At 30.2% G+C, this 18746-nt stretch overlaps 1 protein-coding gene and 1 pseudogene across 1 annotated transcript; both read left to right on the top strand.

Moving 5' to 3' along the window:
• The first annotated feature begins 1430 nt into the window (after positions 1 to 1430).
• Positions 1431 to 2133, top strand: LOC133676730 (zinc finger A20 and AN1 domain-containing stress-associated protein 4-like; annotated as a pseudogene).
• A 7453-nt stretch (positions 2134 to 9586) lies between these two features.
• Positions 9587 to 10605, top strand: LOC133681014 (zinc finger A20 and AN1 domain-containing stress-associated protein 5-like). The gene has a single exon (XM_062104097.1). The coding sequence runs from the start codon at positions 9780 to 9782 to the stop codon at positions 10332 to 10334; it is 555 nt and encodes a 184-aa protein (XP_061960081.1). The 5' UTR covers positions 9587 to 9779; the 3' UTR covers positions 10335 to 10605.
• The last annotated feature ends 8141 nt before the right edge of the window (positions 10606 to 18746 follow it).

Below are 18746 nucleotides of genomic sequence, written 5' to 3'. Positions count from 1 at the left end.
AATTAAATTCATCCTTTTGTTTCATTTTACTTTATTATTAAATAAATTAATATTAATATGAAAATGATCAATTAATTTTTTTTAAAAGATACTGATTATCAGATAGCAAACACATGCCTTTCTTGTTCACGAATCATGAACCTCGGGCCAAAGAAAACAAAACCCATAAATTTTTTTCAGCTACAAAATGAGTTAGAAACTAAAAAAAAAATGGTTTCACATGATTGTAATCTAAGCTTTGTGGTCTCCATCTCATTAAGAAATTCATTCAATCTCACCAAAAAAAAATTAATTTTTTGTTGCTGGTGTGAAGCACTCTTGATGCAGATTTATGCAAACACAAACTTTTAAAGACAGTTTGTTTGTAACTCTTTTATTCTTACAGTTGTTTATTAAACTAAGAAAAATTTAGAAAGTTGTTTTTATCTATGTGTTTTTTCAACAGGTAAAAAAAGGCAGGATAAGTGGCTTAATAAAAGCAAGTAAAAATTGTTTCACCTCAAACCTCATTTATTGGCAGGTTCCATGAAGTAATAACCAAAGGTTGGACAAAAAAGCAACAGTTGCTGTGATAACAAATAGTCTCTTAGCCTTCGAGGAATCAAAGTTGGCTTTCAACTTCGGGGTGTTGCCAAATTGGGCCATATGGACCCCTGGGTCCAGTTTAGAGACGAGGTGTGTGGAGATGTGGGTCAACAAGGCTTCTAGTAGGCGAAGCTGATCATCCTGGATCTAGTGAAGTAGTGGGTCACATGCTATGCCCATGCTTGAGAAGATTCAATTTAAATTTGTTCCCTGGTGAGCTTAATGTCCCATTAGGACTCTGGGATGGTGTTTCTTTTGGGGCTTGCCTGAAAAACCTGTGACGTGGGCTCAATCAGCATCATGTATTCTACAGTAGAACCTAAAGCAAGGCATGTCTTATTTAGCGCGTGATATTAAACATGTAAACATGATTCATGATGCTTTGGTTAAGCATGAAACAACCACACTCCATGTATCGTTCTTGTTCACTCTTATGCCAAAAACCAATGATGAAGGCACTTAGCAGCTTACTCAACTAATGAAATTCTGAATTAGCTCCCTCCATGTTTCTTTCCCTCTCCTTCCCCCCTCGACTTCTTAAATTTATCCATGTTGAAGAAACTTGAGTATCTGGAAAGTATGCATATGTGCATTCTACTGTACTTCAACTGCGCCTACTGAAAAAGAAGTTCTTTAGCAATTATCGAATAGTTAAAGCCTTAGAAGTCCACATAATTAGCTGTTGTGATGTTATTTTTAGATTGAAAGCATGCTCGAAACTCTCTCTTTCCTTCTTGTTACATATGGCAATTTCCTTTTCAAACAAAAAATTGTGTTAGTTTTTTTTAGTTTTTGCCATCTGCTTTCTTTGATCATAATTTTAGGCTATCATTGGTCATCTCTCGATGAGAGTCTCTGTGTATGTTTGGGGGGAGGGAGGGTCAGAGGCTCATGTGCATATTTCGGTGGTCTCAAACGTGCTTGTGGATTTGTGATGGGGAGGATATTTGCCTTTGGATGTCTGCTCATTTTCTTTTTGTGTTATTGAAAGTAAAGGCGATTCTGATGCAGGAAAATGGAGCAGAACAAGACCTGAACCCCAAGGTCCTTCACAGGCTCCCAAGCTTTGCGCCAATAGCTGTGGGTTCTTTGGAACAACAACAATGAACTTATGTTCCAACTTCCAAGTGCCATGATGACTTCATTTTAAAGCAAGAACATGCTAAAATGGCTTTATCAATATGCTGCGTGTGTTATGAACGTTTTCTCTCTGTTGACACCACGAGCAATGCTGTCATCGCTGTTGCTGTAGATCCACCAGCTACTTCAGCAGTGCCATTGATTAGCTCAACACCGGCATTGTCTGCAGCTGCTTCCAGTACCGATCACACAAATGTGTGTGTGAGAGAGTCCTAATAGGTGCAACACTCGCAAGAAATGCATTGGTTTAACTAGATTCAGTACTTGTCATTGCGGGAATCTTTTCTGGGCGCAATTCATCACTACCCAGACAAATATAATTGCTCCAGTGACTATCGATCTGCCGGTCAAGATGCCATTGCCAAGGCAAATCCCATTGTTAAGGCTGAGAAGCTTGATAAAATCTGAGAGTCCGCCATTGAACGAAATACACTCATATGCTGATTACTATGTACAGGGCTTATATTGGGTTATCTCCTTATGTTAGATGTCCCTGTGGCTCAAAATGTTAAAAGTTGCAGATAGTCAGACATGTCCCCTGTGGGTTATCTTCTTATGATTTTAAAGCATAAAAGGTATATTTTGAAGAATATTTCAAAATCAGTGGCTAGATATCATTGTGAGGTAGTGTTTGATGATGTATAATTGTGTTAGTAGTTGTTTTTAAAAATTATTTTTATTGAAAAATATATTAAAAATATTTTTTTTATTTTTTAAAATTTATTTTTATTATTAACATATTAAAATGATTTAAAAATATTAAAAAATTAATTTAAAGAAAAAATAATAATTTTAAAAAAATCACTGTTATTACTATTTTAAAAATTAAAAAAAAAGATATTATTTTATTTATTTTCAAATAAAAATACCTTCAAAAGATAGCCAATAGTCTACTCTCAAACGCTATCTTAACGAAAAGTGTGTTTGGTATTGCGGTAGCTGTTGTAGTTGTGGTTTGAAAAAAGTTGTTTTATAAAAAGTACTTTTAATTGAGGTTGGTTTGAAAAAATAGGTGTTTGGTTAAAACTGTGGTTGAAATTGAGGTTGAATAAAAAGTAGTTTAATGTGTTTGGTTAATAATGCTTTTAAAATTAAAGTTATAAAATAATTTTAATGTATATATATATATATATATATATATATATATATATATATATATATATATTAAAATTGATGGTTTTTAATTTAAATGTTGTAGATTTAACTATTGTTATTACTTCATGAAATAAATAATACTTTATATAAAATATTTTTTATTATGCTATTAAACCATCTACAATTCCATTACATATAAAATTCATTCGACAAGAATTACAGTTTTTATTATTTTTTGAGCGTGCAATAAAATTAGATAAAATATTATCAGGAATAAAATTGATTTGATATTACAGTGCGAGTGAATTTAATTCACTCTACACTAGTTTTTCGGGAAAAAAAATATTATTTACATGACAATACGAGTAAATTTAATTCATTCTAAACTAGTTTTTTTTTTAAATACAAAAACTAAACACACTAAAAAAAGAAACAGTGCAAGTGAATTGTACTATGCACGTCAACATAGAATTTTACAAAACAGCCATGAGCTGCTTTGCAAAATTCACGTCTAAAACGTGAAATTATATAGGATCCACTAAAATTAAAGTATGTTTTTAGTGGAACCAAACATTATATTTGCTGTGGTTGCTTCAAACGCAGAAGCAACCACGCAAACAAACAGCCGCAGTCGCGGTACTAAAAATATTTCAAGCATGAGAACCTCTTTGAACAAAATAGATAGTTCAGAGACTTCTGATCTCGTCAACCCAATTGTGATCTTATCCCAACGTGTGACCGTTCGTACATCCCCCGGGTCCCACTCTGTAGTATATATGGAAAGGAAACCAGCCTAGAGCCAGGTTCATGTGTGGCCACCCATATTGCCTCACTTTCTATCCTTCCATGTGGATCCGCCACGTTTTCAGAGTGCGTGCAATCTGAACAAGGACCGTCCATAGCTCTTCTCGTTTGACTAACCAGAACAAGTCACATCAGCTGACCGTGTCATGTGGTTGACGCACGTCACGCACCACTAACCGTCCAAGCTTTTCAGGCGTTGATTAGCCGCGTAGGTATGCTTCTAGCTGTCAGACCATGTCAAGAACTCGTGGAACTTGGAGAGTTCGATCTTCAGAATGGTTTCCAGCTTGAAAATAAATTAAAGCACAGGGCTTAAGAGTAAGGTTTTGTTTGGCAGTGTGGTTGCAGTTGCTTTTCAAATAATTTTTCGTGTCAAAATACATACTAATGATGTTTTTTTATTTTTTAAAAATCATTTTTGACATCAGCACATCAAAATGATTTGAAAACACTAAAAACATATTAATTTGAAGTTAATAAAAAAATAAAAAATTTTCAAATTTTGTCAAAAGCGCTTTTAAAACACAGAAACAAACAGGCCCTAATACCGAGCAGGACCTGAGCCTCCCGTTCCTCGGTTAAAATGAAGAAGATCGAGATCTACGGTCATGGAAGGATATTGCCTTTCCTTTTCCTCTCTGGGCACGAGAAGGTGTCGTCTCCGGTACTGGAAAGTAGGATCGGAGTGCATGAAGATGGAGGGATTGTGTGTATCTACAGATCTCTGAGAGGTAAAAAACAAGGAATCACGTTAATAGTTGATGAAAGAATTACGGGATTCAATGTTATTAATGTCATTACAATACGCTGGTGCCTAATACATTGAGTTTTTTTCTTGGTTTTGTTAAAAGCTCCATTGAGCCTTGGGCACGTGGGGGGGGGGGGGGTAATCACCCACGCCCTCTCCTGGTCTTTACTGGTCTTGGATGTCAGGGGAATTGTCATTTTATTACTAATTTTAATAAATATAAATAAATAAATGTCAATGGGGTTTAATTTCATATTGGTTGCAGGAAAGTTGTGAAAACTTCACTAATTATAGTTGGCTATGGGTTGAATCTATTTTTTCTAGCGTAAGAAATAATGTTTAAGAATTGTAGGTGTGTTTTCTAATAAAAAATAACTATAAATTTAAAATATAATGTATATTAGATGATATTTTTTAAATAATATTAATATGATGATAAATTATATTGATCCGAGTTAATCTATCAAATTTATAACTCAGATCATGAGATTATGATAATCTCATATAAAATAAATCAAGATAAATTATGGAAGTCAATTCCTAATAAACTCAATATTAAATGATAAAATTAAAAAATATATGAAATTAAAAAATAACAAAAAAACTACCAAGGCAAATCTGTATTAACCTACTATACTCGCACCTCGGATCATGAGACTAGGATAACTCCATGAAAAATATAAAAAAAATCATGAATTTTGATTTCCAACCAACCCAACATTGAAAGATAAAATTAAAAAATTTAATTAAAAAATAAAAAAAAAATCTTAAGTTAACATAAGCTAACTTGTTAAACTTGCAAATTGGATGATGAGATTAAGATAAATTTATATAAAAAAAAAATTGTGAAGCTCTCTTTCAACAAATCTAATGATAAAGATTGAAATCAAGAACAAAAAAAATTCACAAGATTAAAATCTTCAATCACCCCAACATTAAATGATGAAATAAATAAAAATCAATCAGAGAAGCGGTAAAAAAACAATAGAGTCAACTTTATTCAACTTGTTTAATCAACGACCTAAATCATGTGATCAAGATAAATTATGAGAAAGAAAATAGAAAAAAACATAAAGCCTTACTTCTAACAAATCTAATATTAGATGTTGAAATTGAAATTGAAAAACAAATTTATGAAACTTATATATAACCAACACCAAAAAAAATTACAAATCACTATTCTTAAAACAACCTAGTATTAAAGATAAAATTAAAAAGAAAAACTGAAAAAAATAAAATTAGGTTAATGAAGGATTAAATTAAAATAAGATATATTTTAATGAATAATTTTTTATAGATGTGATTTGTTAATACCCCATTAATATATATTTTTTTTAAAAAATAAATATATGAAACTTAAATATAACCCAACACAAAAAAAAATTATAAATCATTATACTTAAAAGAACCTAGTATTAAAGATGAAATTAAAAAGAAAAATAATAAGATTATATTATTGAAGGGTTAAATTAAATTAAAATATTATTTTAATGAATAGTATTTAATAGATTTTATTTAACGGGTGTTTTGTTAATGTTAATACCCCCATTAATATATTTAAAAAGAAAATATGGCACCAACATTTGAAGTAATCATACACGCACTCCATCTAGAATAATGTAATGACAAACAAATCAAGTAGGACCACGAGATTTTCCAGATATTATACCATCCATGTTAATTTCACGTTTTGCACATTGGGAACTATAACACGCGCGTACAGAGAGAGTCGTAGGCGTCTGCAACAGGCACGGACGCGTGTCTCGCACACGTGTACGCCATGTCAGGTTCGACAGGGACTAGTAGAAAAAAGAAGGGTGGGGGCGGTCAGTCAGATTGGGCGGCTCAAAGCCCCCTGTCGCCGTTAACACCCAATAATATCGTCCGCGGTTCCAGATTTGCCCCCATCAAGCTGCCTGTGACGCATGAAATACTGTGTTTTTACCCCGGCTGGTGTAAAACCAGTAGCATAGAGTTAGGTTTGTTTGATAGTGTGGTTATAATTATTTTTTAAATAATTTTTTATGTTAAAATATATATTAATAATATTTTTTTATTTTTTAAAAATTATTTTTGACATCAACATATTAAAATAATTTAAAAATACTAAAAACATATTAATTTAAAGTTAATAAAAAAATAAAAAAAATTTAAATTTTATCAAAAATATTTTTAAAACACAAAAACAAACAAGTTCTCAGAATCCAAGGACCCAATGGTTGATGATGGCAGCAAAAGATCAGGCAACGAGTCCGCAACTTGCTTGTTCAAGTAATTCCAAGCTTTCTCTGTAATTGGCTTCTAAAAGTCATTATATTCGCATCTAGTTGAAATCTGATAGGAGGAAAAAGTTAAAAATAAAATATTTGAGATGATAAGGGTTTTTAGCTATTGCTTTTCAAGATATTTTTAATTTAAAAATATATTAAAATAATATATTTTTTTATTTTTCAAAAACAATTTTTAATATAAGTATATTAAAATAATAAAAAAAATCAAAAAAATTAATTTTTCATAAAAAAAATATAAATTAAACCACAACCTCGTACGAACACTTCATCTCGTCGGACAAGATTGCTTGAATGTTAAGCTATCTATGTTTTCACCTTTAAGCTGCTTCAAGTTCATCAACCAACTTGCATGGGTATGTGTGGAGTGATTGTGCTTCCCTACTGCATCTTCTTTTGATGCAGAAAAGATGGAAGGAAAACAACACATTGATGACTGGACATGCTGCCCACCGGAATCTTAAACATAAACTACATGCATGGATTGATTTTAAGGCAAGAAGAGACTCAGTCACAAATGTGAGTTGGAATTGAATCATATATGTTGTCCAAAAAGCATCCACAGGGACTCAGCAAAAACCCAATTTATCATTCTCTGCAACGCCCCCCTTTTCTTTTTCAATCTTTATATGCCTATTACTGCACTCCCTTTTTATTTTATTTTGGCACTGTCTCAAGAAAAAATAATTGAAACACGATACCTCGCACAAATTCTACAAAGAAATCGGCGAGAATACCAAGTCTCGCCGGTCGTGGTCGAGAACGGGAAGATTATCACCGGCCAGAATGATAATCCGGTACACCTGTACTCGTCATTTATTAATATTCCATATAAAAATCTACCATGTAAGAAAACCAGGACCACCAGTTATAGTTAATGAAAACTCTCCACGATCATACCGTTCACTTTGGCCATTGCTTTTGTCTTGGTGCACACGATAGAACCTCATTACAGGCGAAAATAAATAACAGCTTACAAATAATATTTAGACCCGGTTTGGTATCACGGCTATGGCACAATTCTTTAAAAAAATTATTTTAAAAAAAAGTTTTTGAAATATTTTAATCTTTGAATTTGTTCCTAGATATTATCAGTTGAGTATCACAAATATTAAAATCATTAAAAATTTACATGATTTTGTTATTAATGCCGGTTTGGTATGACAGGCATGACCTAACTTTTAAAAAACTTTATTTTTAAAAAATTGAATTATTTTAATTTTTGAATTTGTTCTCTAAATATTACCAGTTTGAATATCATAAATTTTAGAGTTATTAAAAATTTATATGGTTATTAATTTAGGCTCTTGAAGAATTAGTTAAAACACTTGTAAATTAATGTGAAATTAAAAATAAAAGTAAATAAATAATAATAATAATAATAATAATAATAATAAAAAAGCAGCATTGAAGAGATGATTGTCAAGAATACCTGTGGGCTGAAGGGACGTGGCTCGCCCCACCTCACAAAGGAAAACAAAGGGCGGAGTGATGCAGTATTACAGTTTCGCAAAATTCTGTCAGTCAATTTTTTATTGGGTACAGTTTTCACAGTATTGTGTGGTGTAAAGGTGATCGATCTCCTAGACTTTCTTTTAATCGAAGATCCTTCGGCGCAGTTTGTAAACGTGGTTTAAATAGCATTTCATAATTTTATTTATTTTTTATTAAAATTAATTTTTTAATCATTTCTACGTGTTAAATTCAAAAATCATTTTTTAAAAAATAAAAATATTATTTTAATATATTTTTAAATAAAAAATAATTAAAATATCAAAATATCAAACATCATCCTATTAAAATAATTGTGGCGCTACCTTCTAAAAATTTCATAACTGCGAATAATATTAGAGACGAGGTCGACTAAAATCATACAGATTCCTCCGTCCCATAAAACAAGTCATGCTTAATCTCTTACACGTACTAATTAAAAAAACATTAAATACTATATGGGTTGTTATTTCACATTAAATATGAAAGATGAAAAGTTGGTGAATTTAATTTTTAACGAAGAGCAAAGTAGTAAAGTGATATATATATATATATATAACAAGAGACGTATTGTGAGACAATTAAATAAGAAAATAAAAACTTTTTTTATGAGATGGAAGGATTATTTTTATTTATAAAGTAGTACTTTTTTTATATCTCCTTCGAAGATATATTATGTTAAGTTATATGTCTATGTGCGTGCGATATAAAAAGCTTACTTGAAAATTTGGTTGTAGTTTTTTTAAAAGTATTTTTTATTTAGAAATGTATTAAAATAATATTTTTATTTTTAAAATCAACACATCAAAATAATTTAAAAATATTAAAAAATTATTAATTTAAAATAAACAAATTAAAAGTATTAAATATTTTTAAAACACAACAATAAATACAGTTAAAACTAGAATCGAGCCGTGCCGTGATGAAATGGTGAAAATTGGGTGTAAAGAGAGGAGACGATATTCCTATTCAAATTTCCAGAAAATTTTATGTTTTTTTTTAATAATCAGTAATATTGTATTAATTATTTCAGTATTGTTTGGTCACCATGCATGGTTTCTCATTCATAAAGAGGAGAAGATTTTAGTAATTGCACCCACCATTTAATTATGAAAAAGAAAGGGTGCCATTGCAATTAATTATTTTACAGAAAAACTCAGCACCAAATACTGTAGCCAGGGAGCCAGGGAGCCAGCCAGGGGCATCGAGAATCAAGGAACAAACAGGGAATCCAAGTGGTTAAATTACAGGTCCCACTATTTTGCATAAAACAAGCAAGCCACATAATACACTTTCTCGATAATGACGATTAACACGTCAGAATCCAATTTAAGAATTAAGTAAATCTCTCGAGTAGTAATTCCACCAAAATCACGAGGTCATTTTTGTCACAAACGAAAACAAAGTCCAAAGAGAAATGTCTGATACGCGTCTCTATGAGGCCCATATTCCTTCTCGCCATTACCGATCTCTCAATCCCTTCAAATCCCCCACATCTCTCTTCGCTTTAGCACCAAACCCCAACCCTTCTCTCTTCTCTCTCTCAGAACCAAACAAGAAACTGCAACTATTAAGAACCAAGAATTCATCAATTCTGATTTCTTGTAGAAAAAAATAATAATCAAGAAATGGCTCAAAGAACAGAGAAAGAAGAGACCGAGTGCAAGGTACCGGAAAACTTGACCTTATGTATCAATAATTGTGGAGTTACAGGTAATCCAGCAACAAACAACATGTGTCAGAAATGTTTCAACGCTAGCACCAGCACGTCTAATCCCTCCTCCTCGTCCACCACCACCACCACCACCACCACCACCATAACGTTTGCAGCAACAACCAACGGTGTGTCTACCAACGAGATCTTAAAATTCACCAGCGAGAAATCGTTGAGATCCAGCATATCTCGCTCGCCGGCGAAGGATCATCAAAGGCAACCAAAAACTGCGTCGGATAAAGAAAGATCTGACAGTTCTTCCGTGGCGAAGAAAGAGGTGAACAGGTGCTCAGGGTGCCGACGAAGGGTAGGGTTGACCGGATTCCGATGTCGTTGTGGGGAGCTTTTTTGCTGGGAGCACCGGTACTCAGATCGACATGATTGTAGCTACGATTACAAAACTGTAGGTCGCGAAGCTATCGCGAGAGAGAATCCTGTTGTGAAAGCTGCAAAGATTGTTAGAGTTTGAAACAAGAAAAGGAACGTGTTGTTCGTGCTTGCAAAACATCTGGTTGATCGATTCTCTCGATCTAAACCCAGTAGATCTCGATCGAGTGCGTGCTAGCAAGGCATGCTGTTGAATCACCATGGATTTCAAGTTATCAAGATGTTTAAAGACCGAGATCAAGATTGAAATTATTCGTGTTGGATCAATCTATAATTTTATTTTTTTTTGCATTTCTTCAGAAATGAAAGATTATTATTAATATTATTATTATCATGGCAATTATTGTGCTTTACCGGAGCTATGTTTGATCTTTTTGTTTTTGTTTTTTTTTTAAGAATTTGGACATGGTGGCTGTTGGAAAACTTGATGATGGTAATGGCATGTGAGTGTAAATCGGACGGGAACAGCGTGGGCTCTTATGTCTATTTTGATTACATGTGGAACTGGAAATTTCATTTGTAAGCTTTAGAAAGCTCCGGACTCGTATGTTGACATGCGATGTTATGTTCGCTTAATATATCGTGAGATTTAAATAAGTTAGCAGGGGTCGTGGCTAAATATCGTGTTAAAATATCTTTTATCAACAGGATTGGCAACAAGTACAGACCCACTTAGATAGTGCCACGTATGGGAAGTATAAAGTCTCTGGCTTATAAAAAGTAAAAGGCAGCGCAGTTGAGTCGGGTCTGACGGGAACATTTGCGTAAGGCAATTGGTTGCGTCTATATGTGAGATAAAAATGGAGCTGGGCAGATCTCGAGAAGTAATGATCAGACGGCTCTGATTGATTGTCGTGCAAATGACTTCATAGTGGCGCGGGTACAGGGTGGATTTGAGCAGGTATTTGGGACCATCTTTGCTTTTGGGAGAGGTTGGTGTCCTTTCAATGCCCTGTATAGCTGTTAAAAGATGTAGCGGTGTAGCGGTGTTCGGGGAGCAATAAATGTATTAAAATAATATTTTTATAAAATAAAAATTATTTTTAATATTAATATATTAAAAATATTAAAATAAATAGTTTTTAAAAAAATTCATTTTTTTTTAAAATACACCCGTGAACCAATAACGTGTTGCCTTTGCCATTGGCTTTTTTGGAGATGAGTAATGGGTTTTATTTATTTATTTATTTTTGGGCGAATTTTAAAACGACGTAACGTGATTGTAAAGCCTTTACAATCACGTTAGTCTCGGATTGTGACGTTTTAAAAGGATAATTTAGTAACTTACTAGTGTGAACTGTGGATTTTTTTTTAAAACTCGAAAAAAATATTCAAGTCTCAAATAATTATTTAATATTAGTATTAAGCTTGAAAACATAATTATTTTGTATTGTTTTTATTGAGATCAAATTTTTTTATTAAAAATGCTTTTTTTATCTTGACGAACACAAAGTTTTTAACTCAAATTATTGAGGTTTTTTTAAAAAATCATTAAAGTAAGTTAATAAAAAATATAAAAATACTATGTCCATATTTCATGTATGAATAAAAGTTAAAAAAAATTATAAACGTGATAAAATAATCATGTTTAAATCTTATTTAAAGATTTTAAAAATAAAAAACAATTTAAATTAAGTTTTCATGAACAATTTATTATTAATATTATTATTTCCATATCAAATACATAATAGTTGAAGATAAATTATTAAAATTTGAATAAAAAATTATAATAACATTTAAGAACCATATCAAAATTAAAAACTAAGTAAATTTGATACTTTTTTCCTAAAGAGCAAAAAAATCAACAAAGATAAAACAATAAATAAATAAATAAAACAAAGAGCTAGGCCAAGTGCCTCGCCCACCAGAAGCAAGTCGGGCTGCATGTTTGACTCAATAATTTATTATTGTTTATGACATGATTTTTTTAAAAAAAATAAAAATATAAATAAATAACAAGCCATCTATATTTCTTGGAAGGAAAATATCAACCCTTGTTTAAAATCATGATCCTAGACTTGTCTTGCATGCTAACCACCCGAGTTGATACACGGATTTGATTTAAAGCAACGAAAAAAATTTAACTTGATTTATTATTTAAGTAAATTGTAAAATTAATTTTCAGTTTTTTTAGTTATTGGTATAACTAATCGGTTTTATTGAGTTAAAAGTATTTTAACATTAATAAATAAATGTACAGTGAAAGGAGCAATAATGCTTTTACTATCTAGACGACAAAGTTCTCGCGTCATGAAATCTGATATAAGGTTGGCTCGATCACTTTAAATCAAGACTTTACATTAAATCATATCGTTGTTTCAAAGATATGAAACTTATGAAGAACAATTTATAGTTTATAGGATGGTTATAAGCAAATTCCTTTCGTGCATGGTTCATCAACCAGCATGATATTTTAAGAATGCAAACTTGAGACATCGAGGCTTGTGGTCTAGCAGTTTTAGTAGGATTTTTCTATTTTTATATCCTGAGTTCAAGTCTTAGCGTGTATGTCTGTTATCTTTGAGATGTTTTATTTGTTTATTAAGCTTACAGAGTGTTTAGTGAATCTAAAAATTAGTCGTGATGCGCGTAAACTGACCTAAACATCCCGAGTTATAAAAAAAAATAAAAAAAATACGAACTTGAGCGATATAAACTATGATTATTATGCCGACAAACAAGCATGAATGGCTAGGGTTTTGTTCTAGGAATATATTCGATAACTCGATATATAACAATCCTTAATTCACCGGGGTTATCGATCCATCGAGGCTACACCTTACTTAGCTCTTTCTGATGACCGCTAGCAAAAACCAGCACTTTCATACAGGACCTCCCGCCAACTACATGCCAAGGGTTCATTGTCCCCTCGCTGTCAAACTACGAGTGCAGCCCCTACCTTACCACAGAGGAACACCATCACAGTTAAGGTAGTGTTTGAAAACGTGGATTCTTTTTAAAAAAGATTTTGTTTAAAGTAATTTATTTTATTTTTTAAAATAGTTTTGATGTGTTTACATTAAAAATAGTTTTTAAAAAATAAAAAAATTATTTTAATAAATTTTTAAATAAAAAATAATTTTAACAAAAAAAAATACTTTAAACCAATAAGGTGGCTAACCACCTCTTAACCTAATTTCTTCCAGAAAAGCACTCTAAATCCAAGATATTTTCAGAGACAAGTTCACTGTACTCAAAGTACTCAAAGACATGACTACCGTGAACGTCATAAGCCAATCAAACCTATGTGAATATAAGCGTTTTTACGTTTTAAAAATTATATATATATATATTTTATACGTTACCAAATACCCTTATATATAAAATTGACAATTCCTCTTCACCAGCCCAGGTTAAATATCAAACCAAGTTTTATCCTTCAAAGGTCAATGGTTGGCCTTCCACTTCCGGTTAAAACACAACTACCCAATCAATTAGGATTTCACTGGAATTTCTTCGGTCAAGAACCCCCATAACGAAGAACCCTAATTTTATTTTTTTATCCTTTTGATTTGACTGTGCTTTCTTCACCAGAAAAACAAAGGGGGTTTGGCGTGTACAAATAAAAGAAAATTATAATTATATTCATCTAAGCTTCACAGCTTTTTAAACTCTTGAAACCTGATGCTGTTCGTCCATTCCAGCAGTCTAATTCTGGTCTTGTTACAATGTACAGCCGTTTCATTAATCTGAAGGCTCAAAGAATTAAGTCACTTAATAACGTGTAGTTATTAATCTTGCTAGAATCATCGAATCAATCCAATTAAACTTTGACATACAATTAACTCATTCTAGAAAATTATCCATCTAAAATATAGCTTGTTTTAGGTTGGTTTTATTTTAAAAAAAAAAATTGACTTAACATCGACTCGATCAAATTTAGATAATTCAATAAATCAATCTATAACTAAAACAATATGATTAATTTTAAGATTGATTTCATGACTTATTGACCTTCAACTCTTGGACAATTCCAAGAACCATGTTCAAGAGAACACCTGTTTTTTGTTAATACGATTCTGGGATTACTCAGAGTCAGGTGGGGTTTTATATATTCTCACCACTACTTGGATTGTGTGTGTGTTTATGGTAATGGCATTTCCATTTCGTTGTTGCTAATGGCACTTCCCTAATTTTTAATTTGAAAGTTGATAAAGTTACAGCTTCTGTCGTCTGAAATGTTAGTTTTGATTTTTAAAAATAATTCAATGTTTGATGTCAATTGTTGGAGTTGAAACTTTACATTTTTTAAAAGAATAACATAAAGCACTCTGCCACTAGATCACATCATGCATTGAATTTATTTATTTAGTCAATGCAGTTTATATCATATTTTTTAAAATTTTATTTAAAAAAGAATGTTATTTTATATTTTAAAATTGTTTTGATATTCTGATATTGAAAATTTTATTTCAAAATACCTCATCCAACATCCATGGATCACAAGACATTCATTGAACTCAATGCTCTATATATATATATATATATATATATATATATATATATATATATATAAGAGATACCAGAGTGTATAACTTGCTTCATATTTAACAAAATAAGCATAACAAAATATAACAATCTTTAAACAATAATCTTGGTTTATCAATTAAGAAAATATTTAATAACATTATTAATATAGTAGCCACTTTCATTTTTTTCAATTAGGGTATGGAAATATAGCATTATTATATCATGAGTGCAAAAGAAATTATGTCAATTTTTTAATTTTTGTTGGCTGATGATACTCACGACTTAACAACTTGTCAACAGAAATATGTATGAGGTTAAAGTTCATGTTTTTATTTATGATCATACCCGGTCCTAATAATCAATGTTAAAATATAGATGTTTGTCTTTGACTTTGATGAGTTGAAACAGCTGTAATCATCCAGGGCTTTAATCTATGATGTATAAAGAAAATATAATTTTTTTAATGATGACAACTTTGATGTAAACTATCAATGATTTTTCTGCTTATAAAATATTTTCTAGTTAGAGTAGGTATGAAAAACTATCATGTTCATACTGTACGGAAAATAACAAGTCATTCACGTTAACAAAAGACGGTAAAAAATCTTTTTTTTACTACCACTAGTTGGTTTTACTAACAGATCACAAGTACAGAAAGAATAAGAACTTCTTTGTTGGCTAAGTTGAAAGAAATATTGCATTGACACTTTTTTTTGTTGAGGAATTGTATAACGTGTTAGAGTATAATGATATTATGTCAGAAGTTTTTTATTTTGGTTTGATTCATAACTGGGATAAGTAAAGTATTTTCTAAAACTTTTTTATTGGAAGATCAATCTTTTTCACTATAACCTTGATGTAATGTATATAGAAAAGAATATGTTTGAGAACATTCTCAACACCAAACTTAAGATAAATAGTTTAGTTTTATCAATGCTCAATTTATAAAGTAAGTATTTGAGAGAAATTGTTTTTTAATTGTTATTTGCACTTTTTATTGTGTGTGTATGTATATATTTCACTTTATTTTGAGACTGTATATTTGGTAGAATAAATTAATGGAACATTGAGTATAACAAATGACCTGTGGTGTAATAATTAAGTGCTCCGTGTTGCTGCTTTTAGATATTAAGGATTGGAACCCAATAATTGATGTCAAATATAAAGAGGAGCACCTTTGTCGGCTTCTAAATTTTATATATATATATATATATATATATATATAATGGAAATGCCATTAGCAATGATAAGGTGACGACTATGGGAACCAACATTAATGAGAGTGCCGACAAAGTTTAATTAATATTTTAATAGGTAATGCAAGTATATTTAATATTTAAAAAAAATTATTTTTTTTCTGACCATTAAAAAATATCAATTTTATATTTTTTCTATTAAAAATCTCTCGCTGCATTATAGCATTTTAATTTCCTTTAAATTACTTATGATATTTTTAATACATATAGAGTATATTTGAAAATATAATAATAATTATTTTTTAAAATATTTTTTACTATTAAAATAATGTATATTTTTTTATTTTTTAAAAATTATTTTTTACTATCAACACATTAAAACGATATGAAAATATAAAAAAATATTAATTTAAATAAAGAAAAAAATTAAAAAAACTTAAAAAACTTTTAAAACACAAAAATAACATAATTAATATATGTAACTAGATGGACGGGGTCAAGTTGATGGTAAGGATATGGATAACAAATTGTGAAAAATCCACCCATGTTATTTATTTAAAGTATATTAGTGATTATTTTTTAAAATATTTTAAATTTAAAATATACTAAAATAATATATTTTTTTTAAAATAATAATTTTTAAATAAACACATTAAAATAATTCAAAATACTAAAATAAATTCAAGGAACTCTTTATAAATAAATAAAAAATATCAGCTTGATTATTTTCAGCTTTCGCTGTAACTAGGTAGATATTGAATAGACTGTAAAACTCTCGGCGTCTGGGCATGAAACTACTCGTCTGATTGAGATGTTTTCAAACATTCGCATTTGCCGAAAAAACGCAAAGAGGATTCGGCAGTGATATTTATTTTGGTTAAAAGATGCCGTGCTTAAAGTTTCTCGGCAGCTCCAAAACCGGCAGGGACAGATGGGACTTGGAGATATTCCACCTGCTCCACCAAGATTAGATCCTAATAAGATAATCTTCAGGGAACTATTGTGTTGATAAAAACAACGTCCCTTTCCTTCGATCATGGACTTTGAAAGCCATTTCTTGGCCTCACCGATTTCCTTGTTTCAAGTCATAAAAACAGAAGCTAGAAGTTCATGTTTTGCATCAAACAAAGAGAGCAATTCCATCTTAGTTTGTGGTATTAAATGTTCATAGGTGGTCCTAATGGAAAGATGATGATGATGATGCTACATATTAGAGAACCTCTAGCTATAGCTATCCTTGGGTTTCAAAAAAAAATTAAAAAAAAAAGCCGATAAGAAGACAAGAAAAGAAACAAAATATTGTATGAAAGGGTTTTAAAACTCCAAAATTTCTTAGTTTTTTAGGTCTTGTTGTAGTCATAAGAGAACTTGTTTGGTGCATGATTGGATGATGACAAGAATGGGATTAATTCTATCTGTCTGTTTTCTTTATATTTTCCTGTAGCCGACTAGTTTTCTAGAAATTTCTGTTGGAAAGATTTGTTAAAATATGGGTAGTTTTCGTATTTGATGTGAAATTAGAAGTGAGATCTAATTTATCTTTTTAGGTTGAAATTTTGTTGGAATTTAATATATAATATAAGTTTTTTAATATGAAATATTAACATGGTTTAAATAAATTATGGGTAAATAAAAAATTGATCTAAAAAAACTCTTGATAAACATGTTTTAATGAAATCTAAAATTCTAAAAGTTTTTATCCCATATAAAAAAAATTATTATTCTTGTTGTTTATAAAGTGAAAAGTTAAAAAATTAAAATTGAATTTGAAAAGTATTTAAGCTTTTAGAGCCCGTGTGATAATGTGATAACATATGCTTTTATCCTGGAAATATATTAAAATAATATTTTTTTTATTTTTTAAAATCTATTATTGGTATTAGCACATCAAAATAATCTAAAAATACATAAAAAACTCAATTTAAAGAAAAAAAAAGTTTAGATTCTTTCAAAAACAATTTCCCACCGCAAAAACAAACAGGTTATTTGAGAGAGAAAAGTCTTAAACAAAGTAAGCTTTGAGTTTAAATTCACATGTGCTTATGTATGCCTGTGCTTTGAGCCTAAATTTATTATAAAATAATATTTTAGGTTGTAAAAGATTATTTTTTGTCCAATCTGGTCCACAAAGAATTATTTTTTCGGTTCATTGTTTTCTCTTATTCAACCCATGTATGTAATGGTCTCTTCCAAAAGTATGTTCTGAATATCATCAAAATTAATTCTTTTAACATTTTACCTTTTAAAATCTACAATAAAAAGGATGTGAAAAAAGAGTTTAATACAATGTTTTTTTCTTCATATTTTTATATATTTTTCCTTACCTTATTTTTAGTGTTTTCCTTCTATTTTTGAGTTTTGATTTTCCTCTTAAATCTAGAACCGAGATTTATCTTATTAAGTGATATTTGGGTTGCATAATTTTTTGTTCAAATATCTTATTTAAAGTATATATAAAGTAAGATTGTAGTTTTAGAATCTTGGAAGATTTGCTGTAAAGAGATGAACAATCAAAATCTTAAGAATAAATGATCCATCCTTAACAACAAGAAAGTTTCATTAATTTTAAAGTATCTCAACAAGTGGGTATCTTTCTTTTATTTTGTTTAATTTTTATTCTTGACTATGCATGCATGCTAGGATTGCTTTTCGATTTTTTATGCTTCTTTGAATGTATGCTTGATATAACATTTATGTATTTTAATCTTTGATAGCATGGTTGTCATTAATTTATATATATATATATATATAAAAGCTTATTGCTTCAACATGTATGAACTTTAGATTTACATCTTTATGTTTAGCATGCTTTTTTTATATATAAAAAA

The sequence above is a fragment of the Populus nigra genome, chromosome 1 (assembly GCF_951802175.1).
Source record: "Populus nigra chromosome 1, ddPopNigr1.1, whole genome shotgun sequence".
Lineage (NCBI taxonomy): Eukaryota > Viridiplantae > Streptophyta > Magnoliopsida > Malpighiales > Salicaceae > Populus > Populus nigra.
Note: the sequence above shows the minus strand (reverse complement) of the source record. Positions and strands in the feature narration are given on the sequence as shown.

Excerpts from the sequence above, each read along its gene's own strand:
- LOC133681014 (XM_062104097.1), top strand. The coding sequence starts at position 9,780 with ATGGCTCAAAGAACAGAGAAAGAAGAGACCGAGTGCAAGGTACCGGAA.